The sequence below is a fragment of the Hemibagrus wyckioides genome, linkage group LG09 (assembly GCF_019097595.1).
Source record: "Hemibagrus wyckioides isolate EC202008001 linkage group LG09, SWU_Hwy_1.0, whole genome shotgun sequence".
Classification (NCBI taxonomy): domain Eukaryota; kingdom Metazoa; phylum Chordata; class Actinopteri; order Siluriformes; family Bagridae; genus Hemibagrus; species Hemibagrus wyckioides.
In genome coordinates this window covers 27,123,497-27,149,370 of record NC_080718.1, presented here as the reverse complement: position 1 = coordinate 27,149,370, position 25,874 = coordinate 27,123,497, and the positions used below count along the sequence as shown (strand labels likewise).

The 25,874-nt window shown below is 41.3% G+C and overlaps 1 protein-coding gene across 1 annotated transcript in view; it reads right to left on the bottom strand.

Moving 5' to 3' along the window:
• Positions 1–25,874, bottom strand: part of stac (SH3 and cysteine rich domain) — an 89,867-nt gene that overhangs the window by 31,662 nt on the left and 32,331 nt on the right. The window contains exons 3-7 of the mRNA XM_058398548.1: positions 22,579–22,679; positions 11,217–11,298; positions 10,884–10,990; positions 7,450–7,528; positions 5,258–5,325 (exon numbers count right to left, since the gene is read on the bottom strand). Of these exons, the coding sequence (XP_058254531.1) occupies positions 5,258–5,325; positions 7,450–7,528; positions 10,884–10,990; positions 11,217–11,298; positions 22,579–22,679 (437 nt within the window). The remainder of the gene's footprint in view (positions 1–5,257; positions 5,326–7,449; positions 7,529–10,883; positions 10,991–11,216; positions 11,299–22,578; positions 22,680–25,874) is intronic.

The window sequence follows — 25,874 nt, the reverse complement described above, 5'->3', positions numbered from 1 at the left end:
TTGTGTGTGTGTGTAAGATATTGTGTGTGTGTGTCAGATACTGTGTGTGTGTCAGATATTGTGTGTGTGTGTCAGATATTGTGTGTGTGTGTCAGATGTTGTGTGTGTGTGTCAGATGTTGTGTGTGTGTGTCAGATATTGTGTGTGTGTGTCAGATGTTGTGTGTGTGTGTGTGTCAGATATTGTGTGTGTGTGTCAGATATTGTATGTGTGTCAGATGTTGTGTGTGTGTCAGTTGTTGTGTGTGTGCTGTGTGTGTCAGATACTGTGTGTGTGTGTCAGATACTTTGTGTGTGTCAGATGTGTGTGTGTCAGATACTGTGTGTGTGTGTGTGTCAGATGTTGTGTGTGTGTCAGATGTTGTGTTTGTGTGTGTGTGTGTGTCAGATGTTGTGTGTGTCAGATGTTGTGTGTGTATCTGTGTGTGTTTGTGTGTGTGTCAGATGTTGTGTGTGTGTCAGATACTGTGTGTGTGTCAGATGTTGTGTTTGTGTGTGTGTGTCAGATGTTGTGTGTGTGTGTGTATGTGTGTGTCAGATGTTGTGTGTGTGTGTCAGATACTGTGTGTGTGTGTCAGATGTTGTGTGTGTGTGTGTGTCAGATGTTGTGTGTGTGTGTGTCAGATGTGTGTGTGCTGTGTGTGTCAGATACTGTGTGTGTGTGTCAGATACTTTGTGTCAGATGTTGTGTGTGTGTGTGTGTGTGCTGTGTGTGTTTCAGATACTGTGTGTGTGTGTGTCTCAGATGTTGTGTGTGTGTGTCAGTTGTTGTGTGTGTGCTGTGTGTGTCAGATACTGTGTGTGTGTGTCAGATACTTTGTGTGTGTGTCAGATGTGTGTGTGTCAGATACTGTGTGTGTGTGTCAGATACTTTCTGTGTGTGTCAGATGTGTGTGTGTCAGATACTGTGTGTGTGTCAGATACTGTGTGTGTGTGTCAGATACTTTATGTGTGTGTCAGATACTTTGTGTGTGTGTCAGATACTTTGTGTGTGTGTCAGATACTTTGTGTGTGTGTCAGATGTGTGTGTGTCAGATACTTTGTGTGTGTGTCAGATGTGTGTGTGTCAGATACTGTGTGTGTGTGTCAGATACTTTGTGTGTGTGTCAGATGTGTGTGTCAGATACTGTGTGTGTGTGTCAGATACTTTGTGTGTGTGTCAGATGTGTGTGTCAGATACTGTGTGTGTGTGTCAGATACTTTGTGTGTGTGTCAGATGTGTGTGTCAGATACTGTGTGTGTGTGTCAGATACTTTGTGTGTCAGATGTTGTGTGTGTGCTGTGTGTGTGTCAGATACTGTGTGTGTCAGATACTTTGTGTGTGTGTCAGATGTTGTGTGTGTGTGTCAGATATTGTGTGTGTGTGTAAGATATTGTGTGTGTGTGTCAGATACTGTGTGTGTGTCAGATATTGTGTGTGTGTGTCAGATATTGTGTGTGTGTGTCAGATGTTGTGTGTGTGTGTCAGATGTTGTGTGTGTGTGTCAGATATTGTGTGTGTGTGTCAGATGTTGTGTGTGTGTGTGTGTCAGATATTGTGTGTGTGTGTCAGATATTGTGTGTGTGTCAGATGTTGTGTGTGTGTGTGTGTGTGTGTGTCAGATATTGTGTGTGTGTGTCAGATGTTGTGTGTGTGTGTGTGACAGATGTTGTGTTTGTCTCCTCTCGCAACGACAGATGAAACAATGTGCTGTGTTTTCTCAGATTTATTTATTCAAAGCTGACGCAAGACAGCGAACCTGCACCGCAACGCCGCTAAGTGTTTCATCACGCGGTCAGGACACACAGTGACACAGTGCTGGATCTCTCTGTGTAGAAATCATCACATCGCTATCTTTTAACACGTTCTAATGCCTTATCTACACACACGACTTACACCAGGTGACCAGAAAGGGGTCAAAAGCAGGAGGAAGATTGGGACTCCTCTTCATCACACCACCCTGAAATAACGACGACGTCTTCACACCACGAGTGTAACATAAAATATCAAGAGAATTGAATGACTTTAATCAAACGTGACTCATTTCAACTGTTCCTTCTGTCCAGGAAGAGATACAGGACCATCCTGACCACAACCAGGACCAGCAGGTTCAGGGCCAGTTTCTTCCCCACAACCATAAATCTACTCACCTCTACACCTGTCATGTTCAACCCAAGTACTTCTTATATTTTATATTCTAGTTTTACATTTCTATCTATCTATCTATCTATCTATCTATCTATCTATCTATCTATCTATCTATCTATCTATCTATCTATCTATCTATCTGTTTGTCTGTCTGTTTGTCTGTCTGTCTATCTATCTATCTATCTATCTATCTATCTATCTATCTATCTATCTATCTGTCTGTCTGTCTGTCTGTCTGTCTGTCTATCTATCTATCTATCTATCTATCTATCTATCTATCTATCTATGTTTGTCTGTCTGTCTGTCTGTCTCTATCTATCTATCTATCTATCTATCTATCTATCTATCTATCTATCTATCTATCTATCTATCTATCTGTTTGTCTGTCTGTCTGTCTATCTATTTATCTATCTGTCTATCTGTCTGTCTGTCTGTCTGTCTATCTATCTATCTATCTATCTATCTATCTATCTATCTATCTATCTATCTATCTGTCTGTCTGTCTGTCTGTCTATCTATCTATCTATCTATCTGTTTGTCTGTCTGTTTGTCTATCTATCTATCTATCTATCTATCTATCTATCTGTCTGTCTGTCTGTCTGTCTGTCTGTCTGTCTATCTATCTATCTATCTATCTATCTATCTGTTTGTCTGTCTGTCTGTCTGTCTGTCTCTATCTATCTATCTATCTATCTATCTATCTATCTATCTATCTGTCTGTCTGTCTGTCTGTCTGTCTGTCTATCTATCTATCTATCTATCTATCTGTTTGTCTGTCTGTCTGTCTGTCTCTATCTATCTATCTATCTATCTATCTATCTATCTATCTATCTATCTATCTATCTGTCTGTCTGTCTGTCTGTCTGTCTATCTATCCATCCATCCATCTATCGATGTATTTCAGTCAATAAACAGACATTTTATTGGACTTGTCTTACAGCTACATGATTAAATTGAACACCAGGGGCAGGGGTCAGTGCTCCGGCTCGTGTCAGGTCATTACACACTGCTCCAGGAAGCTGAAATTAGTTCATTAGAGCAGAAGAAGCAGAAAAACATGCAGTTGGTAATCTGGGAGCGTGACCGAGAGACGCTGCATCAAACGACGTCCTGTTTATTTATCTGTTAATCCGTAATGGATGAAATCACTGAGCGTTAGCGTTCCGTCATGGAAACACTTTGTCATTTCCCATGGAAATTTTCCATGGCTGTAAATAACCCTAACCCCTGCCAAAGGACTTTTTTTTTCACTGAACCTCGGATGTCAGCTTTATAAACAGGGCCACACGTGCTACGAATTTGTGTGTCCTTGTAAAACAGGAAAGCGCGGGATCAGCGGGAGAGAGAGAGAGAGAGAGGGAGAGGGAGATAGAGGGAGAGAACAAGAGAGGGAGAGAACAAGAGAATGAGAAAGTGAGTGATAGAGAGGGAAAGAGTGAGGGGAGGGGGGGTAGAGAGTGAGAAAGTGAGTGAAAGAGAGAGAGAAACAGAGATAGAGGAAGAGAGAGAGAGAGGGGGAGAGAGAGAGGGGGAAGAGAGTGAGAAAGTAAGTGTTAGAGAGAGAGAGAAGACAGAGAGAGAGAGAGAGAGAGAGAGAGAGAGAGAGTGAGAGAGAGAGAAACAGAGATAGAGGAAGAGAGAGAGAGAGAGAGAGAGAGGGAAGAGAGTGAGAAAGTAAGTGTTAGCGAGAGAGAGAAGACAGAGAGAGAGAGAGAGAGAGAGAGAGAGAGAGTGAGAGAGAGAGAAACAGAGATAGAGGAAGAGAGAGAGAGAGAGAGAGAGAGAGAGGGAAGAGAGTGAGAAAGTAAGTGTTAGCGAGAGAGAGAAGACAGAGAGAGAGAGAGAGAGAGAGAGAGAGAGAGAGGAGGCCGTGTATAGTCAGGCATCCTGAGGGTTCTGCTTTTATTTGTGACCTCGTAAAAAGCTGTACTGATTTCAGAGACTTGTTTATTTATGCCTTCTCGTTCCCTCTATGGAGAACGGGTTTGAGACCGAGCCGCTCGCTTTCTCCCGCTGCTGCGCTCTCGATCCGTCTGGTAATTCAGTTCAGTTCAGTTTATTTTCTATAGCACTTTTAACAACACACATTGTCTCAAAGCAGCTTTACAGAAGTATAGAAACAATAAAAATGATAAAGTTTAAAATTAAGTTACTGTTTATCTCTAATGAGAAGCCTGAGGTGAGGGTGGTGAGGAAAAACTCCCTGAGATGATATGAGGAAGAAACCTTGAGAGGAACCAGACTCCGAAGGGAACCTGATCCTCATTTGCCTGACACTGGACAGTAAATAAAGTTATTGAAGCAAAACTACAGCGGCTTGCATAAGTATTTACACCCCTTCAGCTTTTTAACAGTTTGTCATGACTGCACACAGTTAGAATTAGAATTAGCGCGGAGACTGAGAGCCAGACCTTCTCATCCAACATCAGTGCCTGACCACACAAATTCCTCTAGAAGCACATTTGTGAGGTCAGGCACTGATGTTGGACGAGAAAACTTGGCTCACAGTCTCTGACCTAAATTCATCCCAAAGGTGTTCTATCAGGTTGAGGTCAGGACCCTGTGAAGTTCCTCCACACCAAACTCACTCATCCATGTCTTTATGGACTTTGCTTTGGTCACTGGTGTACAGTCATGTTGGAACAGGAAGGGGTCATCCCCAAACTGTTCCCACAAAGTTGGGAGCATGAAATTGTCTAAAATGTCTTGGTATGAAGCTGAAGCATTTAGAGTTCCTTTTACTGGAACTAAGGGGCCGAGCCCAACCCCTGAAAAACAACACCTGAACTCAATGATCTGGAGGGGTGTCCCAAAACTTTTGGCAGTATAGTGTATCTTGTGCTTTAATTAACAACATTAAATGTATAAAAACTAATTTTTCACCAGGTTTTATGCACACACACTTTTACACACCATCATCCACTCAGAACCATGTTCTTTCAGGTGAGTTTGTTGTGTTTGAGGAGATCCTGTTATTTGCTAAACCTATTTCTGGTAGAAAGACAGGGGCTGGTGTTAAAAGTGACACCTGACGGTGTTTCATAGCCACACACACACACACACACACACACTTACACACCTACATGTTCGGCTCATTTTCACCCGCTGGCAAAAATATTTTGGCGCTCACCTGCAAGTCCTCTGGTTTCTTCTCTTCTGTGTGGAAGGTTTCTGTTCCATTCTCCAGAGATGTGAAGACTGAAGAGAGGATCGATAGAGAATAAAAAATTTAATAAAAAGTAAACAATTGAATATTTTACAGCTTTTTGCACTTAGTTTGTAATACCCCACCTAGGGGCAATTTAGAGTCACCAATCAAGAGGTGGCTGATTAGAGGAAACCAGTGAATCCAGAGGAAACCAGTGAATCCAGAGGAAACCAGTGAATCCACAGGAAACCAGTGAATGCATTGGAAACCGGTGAATCCACAGGAAACCAGTGAATCCAGAGGAAACCAGTGAATCCAGAGGAAACCGCCGAATCCAGAGGAAACCAGTGAATCCAGAGGAAACCAGTGAATCCAGAGGAAACCAGTGAACCCACAGGAAACCAGTGAGTCCAAAGGAATCCAGTGAATCAAAAGGAAACCAGTGAACCCACAGGAAACCAGTGAGTCCAAAGGAATCCAGTGAATCAAAAGGAAACCAGTGAAACCAGAGGAAACCAGTGAATCCAGAGGAAACCAGTGAATCCAGATGAATCCAGTGAGGAAACCAGTGAATCCAGAGGAAACCAGTGAATCTAGAGGAATCCAGTGAATCCAGAGGAAACCAGTGAATCCAGAGGAAACCAGTGAATCTAGAGGAAACCAGTGAATCTAAAGGAATCCAGTGAATCCAGAGGAAACCAGTGAATCCAGAGAAAACCAGTGAATCTAAAGGAATCCAGTGAATCCAGAGGAAACTACTGAATCCAGAGGAAACCAGTGAATCCACAGGAAACCAGTGAATAAAGAGGAATCCAGTTAACCCACAGGAAACCAGTGAATCCAGAGGAAACCGCCGAATCCAGAGGAAACCGCCAAATCCAGAGGAAACCAGTGAACCCACAGGAAACCAGTGAATCCAGAGGAAACCGCCGAATCCAGAGGAAACCAGTGAATCCAGAGGAAACCAGTGAATCCAGAGGAAACCAGTGAACCCACAGGAAACCAGTGAGTCCAAAGGAATCCAGTGAATCAAAAGGAAACCAGTGAACCCACAGGAAACCAGTGAATCCAGAGGAAACCGCCGAATCCAGAGGAAACCAGTGAATCCAGAGGAAACCAGTGAATCCAGAGGAAACCAGTGAACCCACAGGAAACCAGTGAGTCCAAAGGAATCCAGTGAATCAAAAGGAAACCAGTGAACCCACAGGAAACCAGTGAGTCCAAAGGAATCCAGTGAATCAAAAGGAAACCAGTGAAACCAGAGGAAACCAGTGAATCTAGAGGAATCCAGTGAATCCAGAGGAAACCAGTGAATCCAGTGAGGAAACCAGTGAATCCAGAGGAAACCAGTGACTCTAGAGGAATCCAGTGAATCCAGAGGAAACCAGTGAATCCAGAGAAAACCAGTGAATCTAAAGGAATCCAGTGAATCCAGAGGAAACTAGTGAATCCAGAGGAAACCAGTGAATCCACAGGAAACCAGTGAATCAAGAGGAATCCAGTGAACCCACAGGAAACCAGTGAATCCAGAGGAAACCAGTGAATCCAGTGAATCCACAGGAAACCAGCGAATCAAGAGGAATCCAGTGAATCCACAGGAAACCAGTGAATCCAGAGGAAACCAGTGAATCCAAAGGAAACCAGTGAATCCAAAGGAAACCAGTTAAACCAGAGGAAACCAGTGAATCCAGAGGAAACCAGTGAATCTATAGGAAACCAGTGAATCCAGAGGAAACCAGTGAATCTATAGGAAACCAGTGAATCCAGAGGAATCCAGTGAGGAAACCAGTGAATCCAGAGGAAACCAGTGAATCTAGAGGAATCCAGTGAATCCAGAGGAAACCAGTGAACCCACAGGAAACCAGTGAATCTAGAGGAATCCAGTGAATCCACAGGAAACCAGTGAATCTAGAGGAATCCAGTGAATCCAGAGGAAACCAGTGAATCTAGAGGAAACCAGTGAATCCAGAGGAAACCAGTGAATCCAGAGAAAACCAGTGAACCCACAGGAAACCAGTGAATCCAAAGGAATCCAGTGAATCCAAAGGAAACCAGTGGATGCAGAGGAATCCAGTGAATCCGGAGCAAACTAGCTGAGTAGTTTATACGTTTTTGATGATGTCGGTGTTTATGAAGTGGTGTTGAGGTGTTTAGGTCGTTGTTTGTGTTCTAACCGTTGTCGCTGTGTTTCCTGGTCAGTTGCGTGTGACTGCAGTGGGCTGCTTCCTCTGGAACTTCAGCAAGATCGCTTGTCTGGAAAAGAAAAACATACTAGTTAAGACACACACACACAAATACACACACACACACATCAAACAAAGACTCCCATATAAATATAATATGCATGTCTCGCTGTCTCTCGCTCTCTGTCTCGCTGTCTTTCTCTGTCTGTCTCTCTCTCTCTGTCTTGCTGTCTGTCTGTCTTTCTCTGTCTGTCTCTCTTTCTCTGTCTGTCTCTTTCTCTGTCTCGCTGGCTTTCTCCGTCTGTCTCTCTGTCTATCTCTCTGTCTCGCTGTCTGTCTGTCTTTCTCTGTCTGTCTCTCTTTCTCTGTCTCTCTCTCTGTCTCGCTGGCTTTCTCCATCTGTCTCTGTCTCTCTTTCTAACTCTCTCTCTGTCTCACTGTCTGTCTGTCTCTCTCTCTCTCTCTTTCTGTCTCTCTCTTTGTCTCACTGTCTTTCTCTGTCTGTCTCTTTCTGTCTCTCTCCCTGTATCTGTTTCTCTCTCTCTCTATTTTTCAAAAAAAATCTCTGAACTCTGTATTTATTCAAAATTTATTTTATAATCCAATTTTACTTGTATCAAGCTTTTAACAATGGACACCATCTCAAAACAGCTTGTACAGAACTATAAAAATATAGAATAAAAAAATTTTATTAACTGTAGATTTATCCTGAATCCTAAGGTGACGGTGGTGAGGAAAAAAACTCCCTGAAACAACATGAGGAATAAAACTTGACAGGAACTGGGATCAGAAGGGAACCTGAACCTCATCCTCATCCTCATCCTCATCAGAGTGATACCAGAGAGCTTTTCTCCAGCTGTATATAATCCCAGAGCTCCTGAGTAACTTATAAAGTAGCTCCTTATCGATATAACACTAATTCCTTCATATTTTATCCTCATCATTGTCCTCATCCTCATACCTGCTCTATTACATCATATTTCTTTAAATGTAACTTTTGCTTTTATTTTTATTTATTTATTTATTTCACAACATTTTGTTCAATGTATTGTAAATAATTAAAAAGCTCTTAATTGCTGAGCTGTTTAAATAAACAACACACACACACACACACAGAGATAAGTGCCTTCATTCTTATTCCCTACATCACTTTCACAAACACACACACACACACACACACCCTCACCCTGTCTGACCCAACCAGCTGTTAAATGATCGCACAGTGTCCGTAAATGAGGCGTATCAGCAGCACTAATCCGGGAGAAGTGCTAATGGTTTGGTTACGAACGGCCTGTAAACCCGCCGCGTGACGATCCGAATGCTGCAGCAGAAGCGGTCGGACATTTTGTTTTCATTTGAACGTTCTCACTCTTGCTACCAAGAGAGTGCGTTTCAGGATAATGGACTTCTTCTCTCCTTTATCCTTCAGAGAGACAGTGTGTGTGTATGTGTGTGTAGTGTGTGTGTGTGTCTGTATGTTTGTGTGTGTGTGTGTGTGTTCTGGCCAGTCCCTTGTTCACTTTACATTAGCTTTTCCTTTATGGGTAATAATCGCTTTCGAGTGGCCTTATCTGAGCATCGCTGAGCCCCGGTGAGTCTGTGTGTCTGCGGGGATGAGAGTGTGTATTGTCAGAGTGTGTGTGCTGAGAGTGTGTGTGGTGTGGTGTTTCTTTTCAACATCTAGCACAGCTGAATAGCTGTACAGACTCGAAAAGCAAACAGAAATAAGGTCAGAGGCTTACGTTCTCTAGATCTGTAGTACTCAGAGCAAGGTAGCTAGTAAAACATTCGGTGTCCTGCTGCTACAGGAAAACAATCAATGACTGTGTGTGTGTGTGTGTGTGTGTGTGTGTGAAGCAGAGAAGTTGATGAGCTTCCTAGAACAGCATGTCTTCATTAAAGTAGTTTATTCCTCTTATACTGCAGAAATCTTTCAATTTTTAAATCAATTTTTATTTATTAAAGGAGGAGGCGTGGCCTTGTGCTGTTTGTGAGATGTGGGCGGAGCCTGGGAGAAATTAGGAATGTGTAATTAATGTAGTTGTGATGAGCTGTGTGTGTGTGTGTGTGTGTGTGTGTGTGTGTGTGTGTATGTATGTATGTATGTATGTATGTCTCTCTCTCCCCTCTCTCTCTGTCTCTCTCTCTCTCTCTCTGTCTTGCTGTTTCCCTCTGTCTCTCTCTCTCTGTGTCTCAGGGTCTCTCTCTCTCTCTCTCAGTGTGTCTCAAGGTCTCTCTCTCTCTCTCTCAGTCCCCTGTCTTTCATTCTCTCTCTCACTCTCTGTCTCTCTGCCTCTCTCTCCCACTCTTTGTCTCTCTCTGCTTCACTCTCTGTCTCTCACTGTCTCTCTCTCTCTCTCTCTCTCTCTCCAAAGCCTCCCATTTCCTCATGCCTCATTACACATATCAAGGGTTATGTGTAGTTTTTGTCTATTTATGGTTACGATCAGCTCTTTAGCGCTCTAGCGATGTTTAGATGTGATTTTTGTTGATGTGCTTGAATGTCTTTCATTTCCCTCTTGGAAGCAGGACGTGGAAGCAGGACGCAGGACGAAGCCGAGCACGCTGCGTTATAAACGCTTTATCAGTGTCGTTCATTAAGAAGAAACACCTGGAGTTAAATTAAAGGCTTAATATTCCCTGAGATCATCGGTGACACACACACACACACTGATGGCTTCAGGTCTAGATCATTAGAGATGCCACTGATCTGATACCCTGTAGCGGTAGATCAGAGAAAACATAGTGAAAAAGGAAATAGTTAATATATAATAAGTCCAGATTTTTATTTTTTATGTTATTAAATGCAATAAAGAAAAAATAATGAAATGAAATGAAATGAAATGAAATTACATGTGCAATGATTTTGAATTGAAATTCTTCATTAAAAAAGATTTTATAGTGAAGATAGACAGATGGACAGACAGACAGATGAACAGATAGACAGAGATGCAGTCAGATAGATAGATAGATAGATAGATAGATAGATAGATAGATAGATAGATAGATAGATAGATAGATAGATAGATAGAATTGTTATTGATGTAAGTAAGACAGCACAATTCAAAGCAGAGAATAAGAAAAAGACTAGACAGAAGGAGATGTATTAAAAAAATAAGTGTAAACAAACATGTAAACAAGTTGTTTAGATATTGTACACAGAGTTCAGTGGTTTTAATTACTAGAGTTCAGTAGAATTTATCTCTACTGTATCTATAAGAAATGAATATCGGGTCGGAATCTCTACTGAAATCCACAGCATTAATAAACCAAACAAGACTTTACTATAAAACACAATAAAGCGTATAAAAGGTTTATAATTTCATATTATTTATTTAGTGTACAGTAATAATGTATAATAAAGTGTCTTATAACATTAACACACTGCTTATTGAGTTTTCTGTGAAATAAAGAGAAAGTCTTACAGAGTTTCTGGGAGGCGAGTCTGAGCCGCTGGCCCTCTTGGTCTTCTGAGCGAGGGACGTCCCGAACCTCAGCGCCTCGTACACCGGGTCCACCTTACTGCCGCACGCTAGGACAGGACAAGACAGCTGTCAATCAAAACCCTCACATCTCTCACATCAACTCTGACTCATACACATTTACACCACAGACATGGATTCTTCCACCTGATTGGTCAGAACGATGGTGCTGATTGATTGTCTTTAACAGAGCTGAACATCCCACATGACTGTTACTATAGCAACGGCTTGTTGGCAGGGACACAGTATGAAGTGTCATGATAAAGTCTCCCTCACCGATAGGCATGACCTCCTTAATGCAGCCAAACTGTTCCTGGATCAGCAGAGGGGAGCTGGAGTACCTCCTGAAGCCTTTGGGCTACACACACACACACACACACACACACACACAATGAGTACACACAATGTGAAATCGTTATCTAACATTTTACTCAGCTCTTATACTTTTTTTAAAAATTCACCATTTATGTCTGTTTATTCATCCATTTATCCATCTGGTTACTCCATGTTATATCCATTTACCCACTAATGCATCCATCCATCCTTCCATCCATGCATCCATCCATCCATCCATGCATCCTTCCATCCATCCATGTTTATCCATCCATCCATCCATCCATGTTTATTCATGCATGCATTCATCCATCCTTTTATCCACCTGTTCATCCATACATCCATCCATCCATCCATCCATCCAGGTTTTTGCATCCATCCATCCTTTTATCCATCTGTTCATCCATCCATCCATCCAGCCATGTATCCATTCATCCATTTGTGTTTATTCATCCATCCATCCATCCATCCACCCGTGTTTATGCATGCATGCATCCATCTATCCATTCATCTGTGTTTATCCATCCATTCATCAATCCATCCAGCCATGCATCCATCCATCCAGTTTTATGCATCCATCCATCCATTATCACTCCTTCTGTCCATCTGTGTTCATTTATCCATCTGTTTAGTCATCCATCCATCCATCCATCCATCCATTCATCCATCCATCTATATCATTAAGTAAAGAGTGATGTGTGAGTGCAGTGTTACACAGAAGAGGCATTTTTCAGGCTCTTTAGGAAGCATCACACTGTGGACGTGAGAGAACACCCTGTTTATCATTCATCTTCTCTCTTACACACACACACACACATACACACACACACACACACACACATACACACACACACACACACACACACATAACCAGATGTAATCTCTTATGTACAAATCTGCTCTTTAGCCAAAGGACCATTTCCACTGCAGGCAAAAACATTTAGAGACTTGCATCAGTTCCCATAAAGGTGGCCTTTAACCCCAAATTAACCCCAAATCCAATCCACAAAACACACACACACAAACAAACACAAAAAATTTCACACACCAGCCCCCCACACACACACCAACACACAAAAAACCCACACACACCAACCGCACCGCCCCCACACACCAACCCACAAAAACACACACACACAAACAAATACAAAAAATTACACACACCAGCCCCCCCACATACACACACCAACACACAAAAAACCACACACACAACCAACACACACCAACCGCACGGCCCCCACACACCAACCCACAAAAACACACACACCATTAACACAGTGTTTATCTGAGTACAGAACACATTTCAGTGCATGACTCTTAAATATTTAAATATTATTTCAAGTCTATTTGACGTTTAAGAATCATTTTAATCTGCTGTTGGAGATTTAGACTGAAATTATTTTCTTTTCTCGTCTCTTCACCTTGTGTCTTCCCTGCCAGTGACGTACAAGCGCTCTGTGTTATCATGTTACCGGCTTCAGGTGGCCTCCTAATAAGGTAGCATCTGCGTTATAAAGCCATACATGGTCCACACACACACACACACACACACACACACAGCTCTAGCCTTGCCCTTACTCCTTGTTTTGTTGCCAACTTGAAGGCCTAATCAACATCCTGCATCTGCTTTGATGAGCTGGTCTCTAGCCTGGAGTAAGAAGCCCGGGAGCTAAATGAAGGTTCTCAGCAGAGGCTCGAGCACCTCTTCACTCACACAGGAGGCATGTTTAAGATGCAGCTCATTACGGGGAAATCCTTACAGAACTGCGGCTTAATGAACAGCTCGGCGCTGAGAGACGCGTCGGAGTGCGGGCGGTATTTAAACGCGGTGTCTCAGCGTCGCTCTGAAAACGTGAAATAAACTGAACAGGAATCGATGGTCATTAGGAAGCAAGTCTCTGTTTAGGCTCTTTAATGACTCCTAGGCCATGTTGTGGTCAAAAACACACACTGAACTATTCTAACGTCCACTAATCATCGGAAAGTCAGCAATACGGAATTATTGGAATATGCTATACAGTTCAATTCAATTTTATTTGTATAGCACATTCAACAATGGACAGATTAAAAGTAGACTTTTACACCGACCAGGCATAACATTATGACCACCTGCCTAATATTGTCCCCCTTTTGCTGCCTGACCCATCATACACTGTGTATTCTGACACCTTTCTATCAGAACCAGCATTAACTTCTTCAGCAATTTGAGCAACAGTAGCTCGTCTGTTGGATCGGATCACATGGGTCAGCCTTCTCTCCCCACATGCATCAGTGAGTCTTGACCGTCCATGACCCTGTCACTGGTTCACCACTGTTCCTTCTTTGGACCACTTTTGATAGATACTGACCACTGCAGACCGGGAACATCCCACAAGAGCTGCAGTTTTGGAGATGCTCTGATCCAGTGGTCTAGCCTTCACAATTTGGCCCTTATGTTCAAACTCGCTCAAATCACTTGTCCATTTTTCCTGCTTCTAACATCAACTTTGAGGACAAAATTTACAATTTACAGTGAACTGGACATTCCTTGACAACAGCTGTGAAGATGAGCAGATAGAAAATACATGGGGGGAAAAAATCATACAATAATAAATAGATAATAATTAATGAATAATAATTAAAAAAGAAAAAGAAAAAAGAAATAATAATTAAAAATAATGATAAGAAAATAGGTTAAAGTTCCTTATTGATCAATTCGTTTTAAAAGCCCCTGCTGAATTTTATACAAAAATCCAATGTCGTTACTATGGCAACCAGTAGCAGGAACGCCTACTAAAGACTACATAAAAAAATCAAACCCTAAAAATCTGTCTTCTCACCATGCTGAGATTGGGATAATTAGAAATTTCACTTCATTACTGCTCATAATTCTACTAAAATGATGGATTTTTTCCTACTTTTATCTGCTCACACAACACAACTCATGTCCAAAGCCTCTGGAGTCTGAAGACTCCATCTGGCCCGAATGATCTCTCAAGCCAAGAGAAATAAACGTAGAATAAAAATAACAACTCAAGCCAAGTTAAGAGAAAACTGAACTCCGAGCCCGACTCTGCTGGGAGCTCTTAGTGCTTTTTTAACCGTCAGCTGAGTCGAAAACTTCGCCCGGGATTGAGCAGAAACACCGATCATACACTGAAAAAAATGATTCATTGAATTTACTCGATTTTTTTTTAAGTTAAGAGGTTGCAGTCAATTTATTTTAGCTACATTTAAATACATAAATTTAGTTCAAAGTCAGTGAACTAAATTTATGTATTTAAATGTAGCTAAAATAAATTGATTGCAACCTCTTAACTTAAAAAAAATTGAGTAAATTCAATGAATCATTTTTTTCAGTGTAAGAAGACCGCAATCGTAGAGACATCACCGTGATGATACGGCGGTCATCACTCAACAGTGGGCGGGGCTTGTGATTGCGTCAGACCGTAAGTATTTGGACAGGATTCATTTTTAAAATAAAACAGACATGTTGAAAGTTTCCTTTCCAGATATTTTTTTCCCAGAAACACCTGGCATGTATCCGTGTGGGAAAATAAACAGCCGGAATTCCTCGGAGGTTGTTTTTCATCCACATAGTTCTATTCTGAGCTAAGATTTGTCCATGTGGGGGAATTTTTCCACCTTCAGAGTCTTATTTTTGACCCTGGGATTAAAAAAATTCCATACAATCAGCCAAATTTTATCCATCCTTCAGCGCTGGGTTTTAAAAAAAAAATTATTCAAACTTTTTTTGCACTTTCTTTGTAATATATTTTTATCCCTACTGTCCTTATTATTAGGTTATTAATGATTATTTTCCTATTTTACAGTTACAGTGACTTCGGCACAGGACTACGATTCCCATCAGCCACTGCGGGTCTAATTCGGGTCTAATTGAAGGATTCTATTCTTTAAACCCATTTACACCCTGTATGGCATGATACTCAGTTAGGTCCACCCTCTGTCCAGGTCCTGTGAGGGCAGTTTTTTCGTATCATGGCCATACGGGAGCTGTATTTCCACACTTGGGCTGTAGTCGTGACTTCAGATCCACTTCAGAGACATTAAAAGACACTTGAATGATGAACGCATGTTCTCCCCATCAACACAACCCCCTGTTTCTGTAATAAACCCTGAGTAATATATGCATTCTCTCTGTCTCTCTCTCTCTCTCTCTCTCTCTCTCTCTCTCTCTCTCTCACACACACACACACACACACACACAAACACACACACACACAGATCATTAGGATGCCTGATCACACCCTGCTTCACAGAAGGAAGGAAAAGACAGTGGATGAATCACTTTTTAACGCTCATCTAATCGATAAAAACAAGTGCTAGGGTTAATGTAGCTCACAACACACACACAAACGCACACTCAGTGATAATTACAATGCCTGTAATTAACACGCACACACACACACACACACTCACACACACTCTCTTGCTCTCTCTCTCTCTAATTGAAAAGATATTATCCTAAAATAGAGCAGGCACACACACACACACACACACACACAAGTGAAAAGATGAACAGTCTTCTCAGCAGCATCTTCAACACACTGTGAGCTAAGAGTATTTGTACCCATGATGCACGCTGTGTCCTGAAGTAAATATGGATGGTTCATCATATTATCGCAATATATCATTTTCTTTGTGATTTTTTATAACATTATTAAATATTTTTGAGATGCTAAATTTAAAAGCATTTGGATTTCTCATCCTTTTTTTTGTTGTAAATAACTGGTGTCTGTAGAGGATACTTAAGTATGTACATACTGCATATACTGTGTGTGTGTGTGTGTGTTTGTGAGAGTGTGTATGAGAGTGTATGAGTGTGTGTATGAGCATGTTTGAGTGTGTATATGAGAGTGTGTGTGAGTATTTGAGAGTGTGAGAGTGTGTGTGAGAGTGTGTGTCAGACTGTGTGTGAAAGTGTGTGTGAGAGTGTATGAGATCATGTGTGAGTGTGTGTGAGTGCTTGAGAGTGGGTGAGTATGTGAGTGTGTGTGTGTGAGAGTGTATATAAGAGTGTATGAGAGTGTGTGCAAGTGTGTATAAGTGTGTGTGTGAGTGTATGTATGAGAGTTTGTGTAAGAGTGTGTATGAGAGTATTGGAGAGTGTGTGTAAGAGTGTGTATGAGAGTGTGTGTAAGAGTGTGTATGAGAGTGTGTGTAAGAGTGTGTATGAGAGTGTGTATGAGAGTGTGTGTAAGAGTGTGTATGAGAGTTTGTGTAAGAGTGTGTATGAGAGTTTGTGTGAGAGTGTGTATGAGAGTGTGTGTGAGAGTGTGTATGAGAGTGTGTGTAAGAGTGTGTATGAGAGTGTGTGTAAGAGTGTGTATGAGAGTGTGTGTAAGAGTGTGTATGAGAGTGTGTGTAAGAGTGTGTATGAGAGTGTGTGTAAGAGTGTGTATGAGAGTGTGTGTAAGAGTGTGTATGAGAGTGTGTGTAAGAGTGTGTATGAGAGTGTATGTAAGAGTGTGTATGAGAGTTTGTGTAAGAGTGTGTATGAGAGTGTGTATGAGAGTGTGTATGAGAGTGTGTATGAGAGTGTGTGTAAGAGTGTGTATGAGAGTGTGTGTAAGAGTGTGTATGAGAGTGTGTGTAAGAGTGTGTATGAGAGTGTGTATGAGAGTATTGGAGAGTGTGTGTAAGAGTGTGTATGAGAGTGTGTGTAAGAGTGTGTATGAGAGTGTGTGTAAGAGTGTGTATGAGAGTGTGTGTAAGAGTGTGTATGAGAGTGTGTGTAAGAGTGTGTATGAGAGTGTGTATGAGAGTATTGGAGAGTGTGTGTAAGAGTGTGTATGAGAGTGTGTGTGAGAGTGTGTATGAGAGTGTGTGTAAGAGTGTGTATGAGAGTGTGTGTAAGAGTGTGTATGAGAGTGTATGTAAGAGTGTGTATGAGAGTGTGTGTAAGAGTGTGTATGAGAGTGTGTGTAAGAGTGTGTATGAGAGTGTGTGTAAGAGTGTGTATGAGAGTGTGTGTAAGAGTGTGTATGAGAGTGTGTGTAAGAGTGTGTATGAGAGTGTGTGTAAGAGTGTGTATGAGAGTTTGTGTAAGAGTGTGTATGAGAGTGTGTGTAAGAGTGTGTATGAGAGTGTGTGTAAGAGTGTGTATGAGAGTTTGTGTAAGAATGTGTATGAGAGTTTGTGTAAGAGTGTGTATGAGAGTATTGGAGAGTGTGTGTGAGAGTGTGTGTAAGAGTGTGTATGAGAGTGTGTGTAAGAGTGTGTATGAGAGTGTGTGTAAGAGTGTGTATGAGAGTGTGTGTACAGAGTGTGTATGAGAGTGTGCGAGAGTGTGTATGAGAGTGTGTGTAAGAGTGTGTATGAGAGTGTGTGTAAGAGTGTGTATGAGAGTGTGTATGAGTGTGTATAAGAGTGTGTATGAGAGTTTGTGTAAGAGTGTGTATGAGAGTGTGTGTAAGAGTGTGTATGAGAGTGTGTGTAAGAGTGTGTATGAGAGTGTGTGTAAGAGTGTGTATGAGAGTGTATGTAAGAGTGTGTATGAGAGTTTGTGTAAGAGTGTGTATGAGAGTGTGTAAGAGTGTGTATGAGAGTGTGTGTGAGAGTGTGTATGAGAGTGTGTGTAAGAGTGTGTATGAGAGTGTGTGTAAGAGTGTGTATGAGAGTTTGTGTAAGAATGTGTATGAGAGTTTGTGTAAGAGTGTGTATGAGAGTGTGTATGAGAGTGTGTGTAAGAGTGTGTATGAGAGTGTGTGTAAGAGTGTGTGTGAGAGTGTGTGTAAGAGTGTGTATGAGAGTGTGTATGAGAGTGTGTGTAAGAGTGTGTATGAGAGTGTGTGTAAGAGTGTGTGTGAGAGTGTGTGTAAGAGTGTGTATGAGAGTGTGTATGAGAGTGTGTGTAAGAGTGTGTATGAGAGTGTGTGTGAGAGTGTGTGTAAGAGTGTGTATGAGAGTGTGTATGAGAGTGTGTATGAGAGTGTGTGTAAGAGTGTGTATGAGAGTGTGTGTAAGAGTGTGTATGAGAGTGTGTATGAGAGTGTGTGTAAGAGTGTGTATGAGAGTGTGTGTAAGAGTGTGTATGAGAGTGTGTGTAAGAGTGTGTGTAAGAGTGTGTATGAGAGTGTGTGTAAGAGTGTGTATGAGAGTATTGGAGAGTGTGTGTGAGAGTGTGTATGAGAGTGTGTGTAAGAGTGTGTATGAGAGTGTGTGTAAGAGTGTGTGTGAGTGTGTGTAAGAGTGTGTATGAGAGTGTGTGTAAGAGTGTGTGTGAGAGTGTGTGTAAGAGTGTGTATGAGAGTGTGTATGAGAGTGTGTATGAGAGTGTGTGTAAGAGTGTGTATGAGAGTGTGTGTAAGAGTGTGTGTGAGAGTGTGTGTAAGAGTGTGTATGAGAGTATTGGAGAGTGTGTGTGAGAGTGTGTATGAGAGTGTGTATGAGAGTGTGTATGAGAGTGTGTGTAAGAGTGTGTATGAGAGTGTGTGTGAGAGTGTGTATGAGAGTGTGTATGAGAGTGTGTATGAGAGTGTGTGTAAGAGTGTGTATGAGAGTGTGTGTAAGAGTGTGTATGAGAGTGTGTGTAAGAGTGTGTATGAGAGTGTGTGTAAGAGTGTGTGTGAGAGTGTGTGTAAGAGTGTGTATGAGAGTGTGTGTAAGAGTGTGTATGAGAGTGTGTGTAAGAGTGTGTATGAGAGTGTGTATGAGAGTGTGTATGAGAGTGTGTGTAAGAGTGTGTATGAGAGTGTGTGTAAGAGTGTGTGTGAGAGTGTGTGTAAGAGTGTGTATGAGAGTATTGGAGAGTGTGTGTGAGAGTGTGTATGAGAGTGTGTATGAGAGTGTGTATGAGAGTGTGTGTAAGAGTGTGTATGAGAGTGTGTGTGAGAGTGTGTATGAGAGTGTGTATGAGAGTGTGTGTAAGAGTGTGTATGAGAGTGTGTGTAAGAGTGTGTATGAGAGTGTGTGTAAGAGTGTGTATGAGAGTGTGTGTAAGAGTGTGTATGAGAGTGCGTGTAAGAGTGTGTATGAGAGTGTGTATGAGAGTGTGTGTAAGAGTGTGTATGAGAGTGTGTGTAAGAGTGTGTATGAGAGTGCGTGTAAGAGTGTGTATGAGAGTGTGTATGAGAGTGTGTGTAAGAGTGTGTATGAGAGTGTGTATGAGAGTGTGTATGAGAGTGTGTATGAGAGTGTGTGTAAGAGTGTGTATGAGAGTGTGTGTAAGAGTGTGTATGAGAGTGTGTGTAAGAGTGTGTATGAGAGTATTGGAGAGTGTGTGTAAGAGTGCGTGTAAGAGTGTGTATGAGAGTGTGTGTAAGAGTGTGTATGAGAGTGTGTGTAAGAGTGTGTATGAGAGTGTGTGTAAGAGTGTGTATGAGAGTGTGTGTAAGAGTGTGTATGAGAGTGTGTGTAAGAGTGTGTATGAGAGTGTGTGTAAGAGTGTGTAAGAGTGCGTGTAAGAGTGTGTATGAGAGTGTGTGTAAGAGTGTGTATGAGAGTGTGTATGAGAGTGTGTGTAAGAGTGTGTATGAGAGTGTATGTAAGAGTGTGTATGAGAGTGTGTGTAAGAGTGTGTATGAGAGTGTGTGTAAGAGTGTGTATGAGAGTGCGTGTAAGAGTGTGTATGAGAGTGTGTGTAAGAGTGTGTAAGAGTGTGTGTAAGAGTGTGTATGAGAGTTTGTGTAAGAGTGTGTATGAGAGTGTGTGTAAGAGTGTGTATGAGAGTGTGTGTAAGAGTGTGTATGAGAGTGTATGTAAGAGTGTGTATGAGAGTGTGTGTAAGAGTGTGTATGAGAGTGTGTGTAAGAGTGTGTATGAGAGTGCGTGTAAGAGTGTGTATGAGAGTGTGTGTAAGAGTGTGTGTAAGAGTGCGTGTAAGAGTGTGTATGAGAGTGTGTGTAAGAGTGTGTATGAGAGTGTGTGTAAGAGTGTGTATGAGAGTGTGTGTAAGAGTGTGTATGAGAGTGCGTGTAAGAGTGTGTATGAGAGTGTGTGTAAGAGTGTGTGTAAGAGTGCGTGTAAGAGTGTGTATGAGAGTGTGTGTAAGAGTGTGTATGAGAGTGTGTGTAAGAGTGTGTATGAGAGTGTATGTAAGAGTGTGTATGAGAGTGTGTGTAAGAGTGTGTATGAGAGTGTGTGTAAGAGTGTGTATGAGAGTGTATGTAAGAGTGTGTATGAGAGTGTGTGTAAGAGTGTGTATGAGAGTATTGGAGAGTGTGTGTGAGAGTGTGCGAGAGTGTATGAGTGTTTCAGAGTGTTTATGAGAGTTTTTTAGAGTGTATAAGTATGTGTGAATATAAGAGTGTATGCGAGTGTGTGTGTGAGTGTGTGTGTGAGTGTGTGTGTGTGAGTGTGTGTGAGTGTGTGTGAGTGTGTGTGTGTGTGAGTGTGTGTGTGTGAGTGTGTGTAAGAGTGTGTATGAGAGTGTGTATGAGAGTGTGTATGAGAGTGTGTGTAAGAGTGTGTATGAGAGTGTGTATGAGAGTGTGTATGAGAGTGTGTGTAAGAGTGTGTGTGAGAGTGTGTGTAAGAGTGTGTATGAGAGTGTGTATGAGAGTGTGTATGAGAGTGTGTGTAAGAGTGTGTATGAGAGTGCGTGTAAGAGTGTGTATGAGAGTGCGTGTAAGAGTGTGTATGAGAGTGTGTGTAAGAGTGTGTGTGAGAGTGTGTGTAAGAGTGTGTGTGAGAGTGTGTGTAAGAGTGTGTATGAGAGTGTGTATGAGAGTGTGTATGAGAGTGTGTGTAAGAGTGTGTATGAGAGTGCGTGTAAGAGTGTGTATGAGAGTGCGTGTAAGAGTGTGTATGAGAGTGTGTGTAAGAGTGTGTGTGAGAGTGTGTGTAAGAGTGTGTGTGAGAGTGTGTGTAAGAGTGTGTATGAGAGTGTGTATGAGAGTGTGTGTAAGAGTGTGTATGAGAGTGCGTGTAAGAGTGTGTATGAGAGTGCGTGTAAGAGTGTGTATGAGAGTGTGTGTAAGAGTGTGTGTGAGAGTGTGTGTAAGAGTGTGTATGAGAGTGTGTATGAGAGTGTGTGTAAGAGTGTGTATGAGAGTGCGTGTAAGAGTGTGTGTAAGAGTGTGTATGAGAGTGCGTGTAAGAGTGTGTGTAAGAGTGTGTATGAGAGTGCGTGTAAGAGTGTGTATGAGAGTGTGTGTAAGAGTGTGTGTGAGAGTGTGTGTAAGAGTGTGTGTGAGAGTGTGTGTAAGAGTGTGTATGAGAGTGTGTGTAAGAGTGTGTATGAGAGTGCGTGTAAGAGTGTGTATGAGAGTGCGTGTAAGAGTGTGTATGAGAGTGTGTGTAAGAGTGTGTGTGAGAGTGTGTGTAAGAGTGTGTGTGAGAGTGTGTGTAAGAGTGTGTATGAGAGTGTGTGTAAGAGTGTGTATGAGAGTGTGTGTAAGAGTGTGTATGAGAGTGCGTGTAAGAGTGTGTATGAGAGTGTGTGTAAGAGTGTGTATGAGAGTGTGTGTAAGAGTGTGTATGAGAGTATTGGAGAGTGTGTGTGAGAGTGTGTATGAGAGTGTGTGTAAGAGTGTGTATGAGAGTGTGTATGAGAGTGTGTGTAAGAGTGTGTATGAGAGTGCGTGTAAGAGTGTGTATGAGAGTGTGTGTAAGAGTGTGTGTGAGAGTGTGTGTAAGAGTGTGTGTGAGAGTGTGTGTGAGAGTGTGTATGAGAGTGTGTGTAAGAGTGTGTATGAGAGTGTGTGTAAGAGTGTGTGTGAGAGTGTGTGTGAGAGTGTGTATGAGAGTGTGTGTAAGAGTGTGTATGAGAGTGTGTATGAGAGTGTGTGTAAGAGTGTGTGTAAGAGTGTGTATGAGAGTGTGTGTAAGAGTGTGTATGAGAGTGTGTATGAGAGTGTGTGTAAGAGTGTGTATGAGAGTGTGTGTAAGAGTGTGTATGAGAGTGTGTATGAGAGTGTGTATGAGAGTGTGTGTAAGAGTGTGTATGAGAGTGCGTGTAAGAGTGTGTATGAGAGTGTGTGTAAGAGTGTGTATGAGAGTGTGTGTAAGAGTGTGTGTGAGAGTTTGTGTAAGAGTGTGTATGAGAGTGTGTGTGAGAGTGTGTATGAGAGTGTGTGTAAGAGTGTGTATGAGAGTGTGTGTAAGAGTGTGTATGAGAGTGTGTGTAAGAGTGTGTATGAGAGTGTGTGTAAGAGTGTGTATGAGAGTATTGGAGAGTGTGTGTGAGAGTGTGCGAGAGTGTATGAGTGTTTCAGAGTGTTTATGAGAGTTTTTTAGAGTGTATAAGTATGTGTGAATATAAGAGTGTATGCGAGTGTGTGTGTGAGTGTGTGTGTGAGTGTGTGTGAGTGTGTGTGTGTGAGTGTGTGTGTGTGTGTGTGTGTGTGTGTGTGTAAACTCTTACCAGTTTGCCCATGCACCTCTGCTGCCCCACCCTGTTCAGACACTTGTGATGGATGCCCATTTTACAGGCTTTGCAGCGGAGTCCCAGCTTGGCGTTGGGGCCTGTCAATCACACAGCACACTCATTATCATAACGCAGGCTCAAGGGGGGAGTGTTGTAGTGGGAACGCCGCTGTGAGTTCCCGGAACGATCGGACATGTCGGGAAGTGGAGTGGGATGAAGAACGCTGCTCTGAGGTGATTAAGAACTTTTGAGTGAAAGACTCAAATTTCTTAAAATCTTAAAAAAAGATCCAGCCAAATCAAGACAAATGTATGGGGGGGGACTTACTTTTAAGCAGCATGTGTCCATGGAGATTTTCTTCAATTATTTATTCATCTAAAACTGTAACAATGCTGTAATATTTATATTTCTGGGGTCTACCTTGTACACAAATCTAGAACTGGTTAGAGAGGGGGGAGTGAGAGGGACAGAGAGAGAGGAGAGAGGGAAGAGAGAGAGAGACAGAGGATATTTATATATAATATATGGATATTTGTGGGCGTGGCTAAGTCTGAAGAATGTTCTGTAAACATATTTGGTAATTCCTGAATGCTAATTTTTTTTTATCTATAATGAGAGTTGTGTGAATTTGTGCAGATGGGGTGTGATTTAAAAACTTTCAAAATTGCAAAAAAAAATTTAAAAAAACAAATTAAATAAATAATTTAATAATAAAAGTGTGTAAATAAATAAATAAATAAATAAATAAATAAATAAATAAATAAAAGTGTGTAAACAAAAATGTATTAAAATGACTATGCTTTAACACATAATTAATCATGTTTTTTTTTTTAAATTAAATATCTCCTTGTAAATCACTGAAAACCGAACCTAATTTACCAAAAAAAAACTGAAAAAATATTAAAAGAAACCTGAGCAGCTCTACAGCTTATGTTTCTTAAGGACAAACTTCCCACCTTTCAGACATCAGCATGATTGAAGCCACGCCGACTTTTAATGAAATGAGAAATAAGAAGTAGCAGAAAGAACAAGTCTGAACCTCGTCTCCGTTTCATACACACTTTCATTTCCAAATGAGATTAAAAGAATCGAATCGTGACGCTCTTTCTTTCCCTCTGCTTCACTGAAATGAAAAAATAAAAAGTTTCCTGTTTGTCTCTGCGGCTGTTATCGTGTCTGAGAGAGTTGTGTATCTGTGTGTGTGTGTGTGTGTGTGTGTGGTGCATGTGCACAGGTAGGATTTCCCTCAACATTTTATTCATTTAAATTCTCAGGTGATATAAAGTTAAAGCCATTCTCCCAATGTTCCAAGACATATAATATTGGTTCAATCCACATCTGTACATGGAACATGATAAATAAACAGAAAACAAATAAACAGCATTCTTTCTTTTTTTATTTTTCCCTGCAAAAGATTAAAAAATAACATTGAAATCCAAAAATCTGAGCTTTTTCTCATTTTCAATATTTAACCTTTTACAACCTTTTTCCGCACGCTAAAGTCACCAGCAGGGGGAGCTGAAGATGTGTGAGGAATTTAAGAAAAGAAAGACGCGGGGAAAGATAAACCATGATGACCGATATGTCTGCCATCTGGCCCACATCTGGGGAGAAAAATTCTCGTCTAGAAATTTCGCAAATTCCACAAATTTTGAGATCAAATCATAAGAAATTCCTGGAAATGGTAATGACTGGGTCGATAAATGATTCATAATTATTTTTTAAAATTTATTTATAATAAAGAAAATAAATAGATAAAATTCACACAACAATTCGTTTTCATTTTCTGTTTTTTTCCCCCCAATTTTAAAACTGATATTGATATTAAACGGATGATGCAGCATTTATGCGAGACGCAAAATTAGCATTTTCAGCAGCAGTTAGCAATATGCAGCATTCAGCATCTATCAGTATAACATTTCATTCGATTCCAAAAGATTTTGTCTCTAAAACATGTCCTAAATCTTCATCCATCCATATTAAAGTAATAAGACGGCGTGTCAGTGTCTTGCTTTATTCAAAGGTGACCTTTTCGTGTTGCCAGCTTCCTCTTGCTCACACACACTTCATTCCAACGATCTCATATTCCTCTTGGCATGCGTCGAGGCTTGCGGCTTGGCGAGCGATGCTTAGTCGTCTCGATTTGTTCTCGGTTTTCCTTTAGGCTTTTGTTAGTGTTTCATCTGTATAACTTCCTGTTCTATTGCTTTACATTAATCACACTCTGTATGGTTTATGTTCCTGGGCTTTGCGTGTTTTTGTTTTTTATTTGACACTAATGTCCCAGAAAAACCATTTGACTTGACATCAAAATTGACAAAAATCTACCATTTCATCCCAGAAAATCTCTCTCTAATCTCAACGAAAATCTGTCACCTGACGCATCTGCTATGTTAAGTTGACCAAAGCAGCCCATTACGGCAGGTGATGCTAATTGGAATAAGCATTTACACCAATCAGGCATAACATTATGACCACCTGCCTAATATTGTGTTGGTCCCCATCTTTCTGCCAAAACTCCACTAGATCCCTGAATGTGTGCTTGGACCCTACCTCGCAACTTGAAGGACTTGAAGGATAGATACTGACCACTGCAGACCGGGAACACCCCACAAGAGCTGCAGTTTTGGAGATGCTCTGATCCAGTGGTCTAGCCATCACAATTTGGTCCTTCATCAAACTTGCTCAAATCCTTACACTTGTCCATTTGTCCTGCTTCTAACATCAACTTTGAGGACAAAATGTTGACTTGCTGCCTAATATATCCCACCCACTAACAGGTGCCATGATGAGGAGATCATCAGTCTTATTCACTTCACCTCTCACTGGTCATAATGTTATGCCTGATCGGTGTATAATGTTTAGCGTCTCATAGAACCTTCTAATTATATTGTTTAAAACGATTTCCCCAAAAAATATCTAAACACCAAGCGTGCACAATTATTACCAAAAAGCAAATTCGGGAATTTAAGACACGTTAAGATGTAAGCATGGTAAAGCGCTACAGCAGCACAGCAACACGCTCAGGATACCGGATCCAGAAAGGGGGCCTTTTCATGTTCTTTGTTTTCCTCCCTTCTTTTTTCTTTTTCTTAATAAAGGAAAAAGAACGTCCTTAAAGGATCCGGAAAGGGTCACACCGGACCTGGGTTTCGATACAGCTGTTAGCACGCGCTCATTAACTTCCCCTCTTTTAATTGCCCTTCAATTCCCAGTATCATCTCTGATGAGACAGTGGAGGGATTGAGTCAGCAGGGTTGCCAGGTCTGTAGTTTTACAACAAAATCATTTGC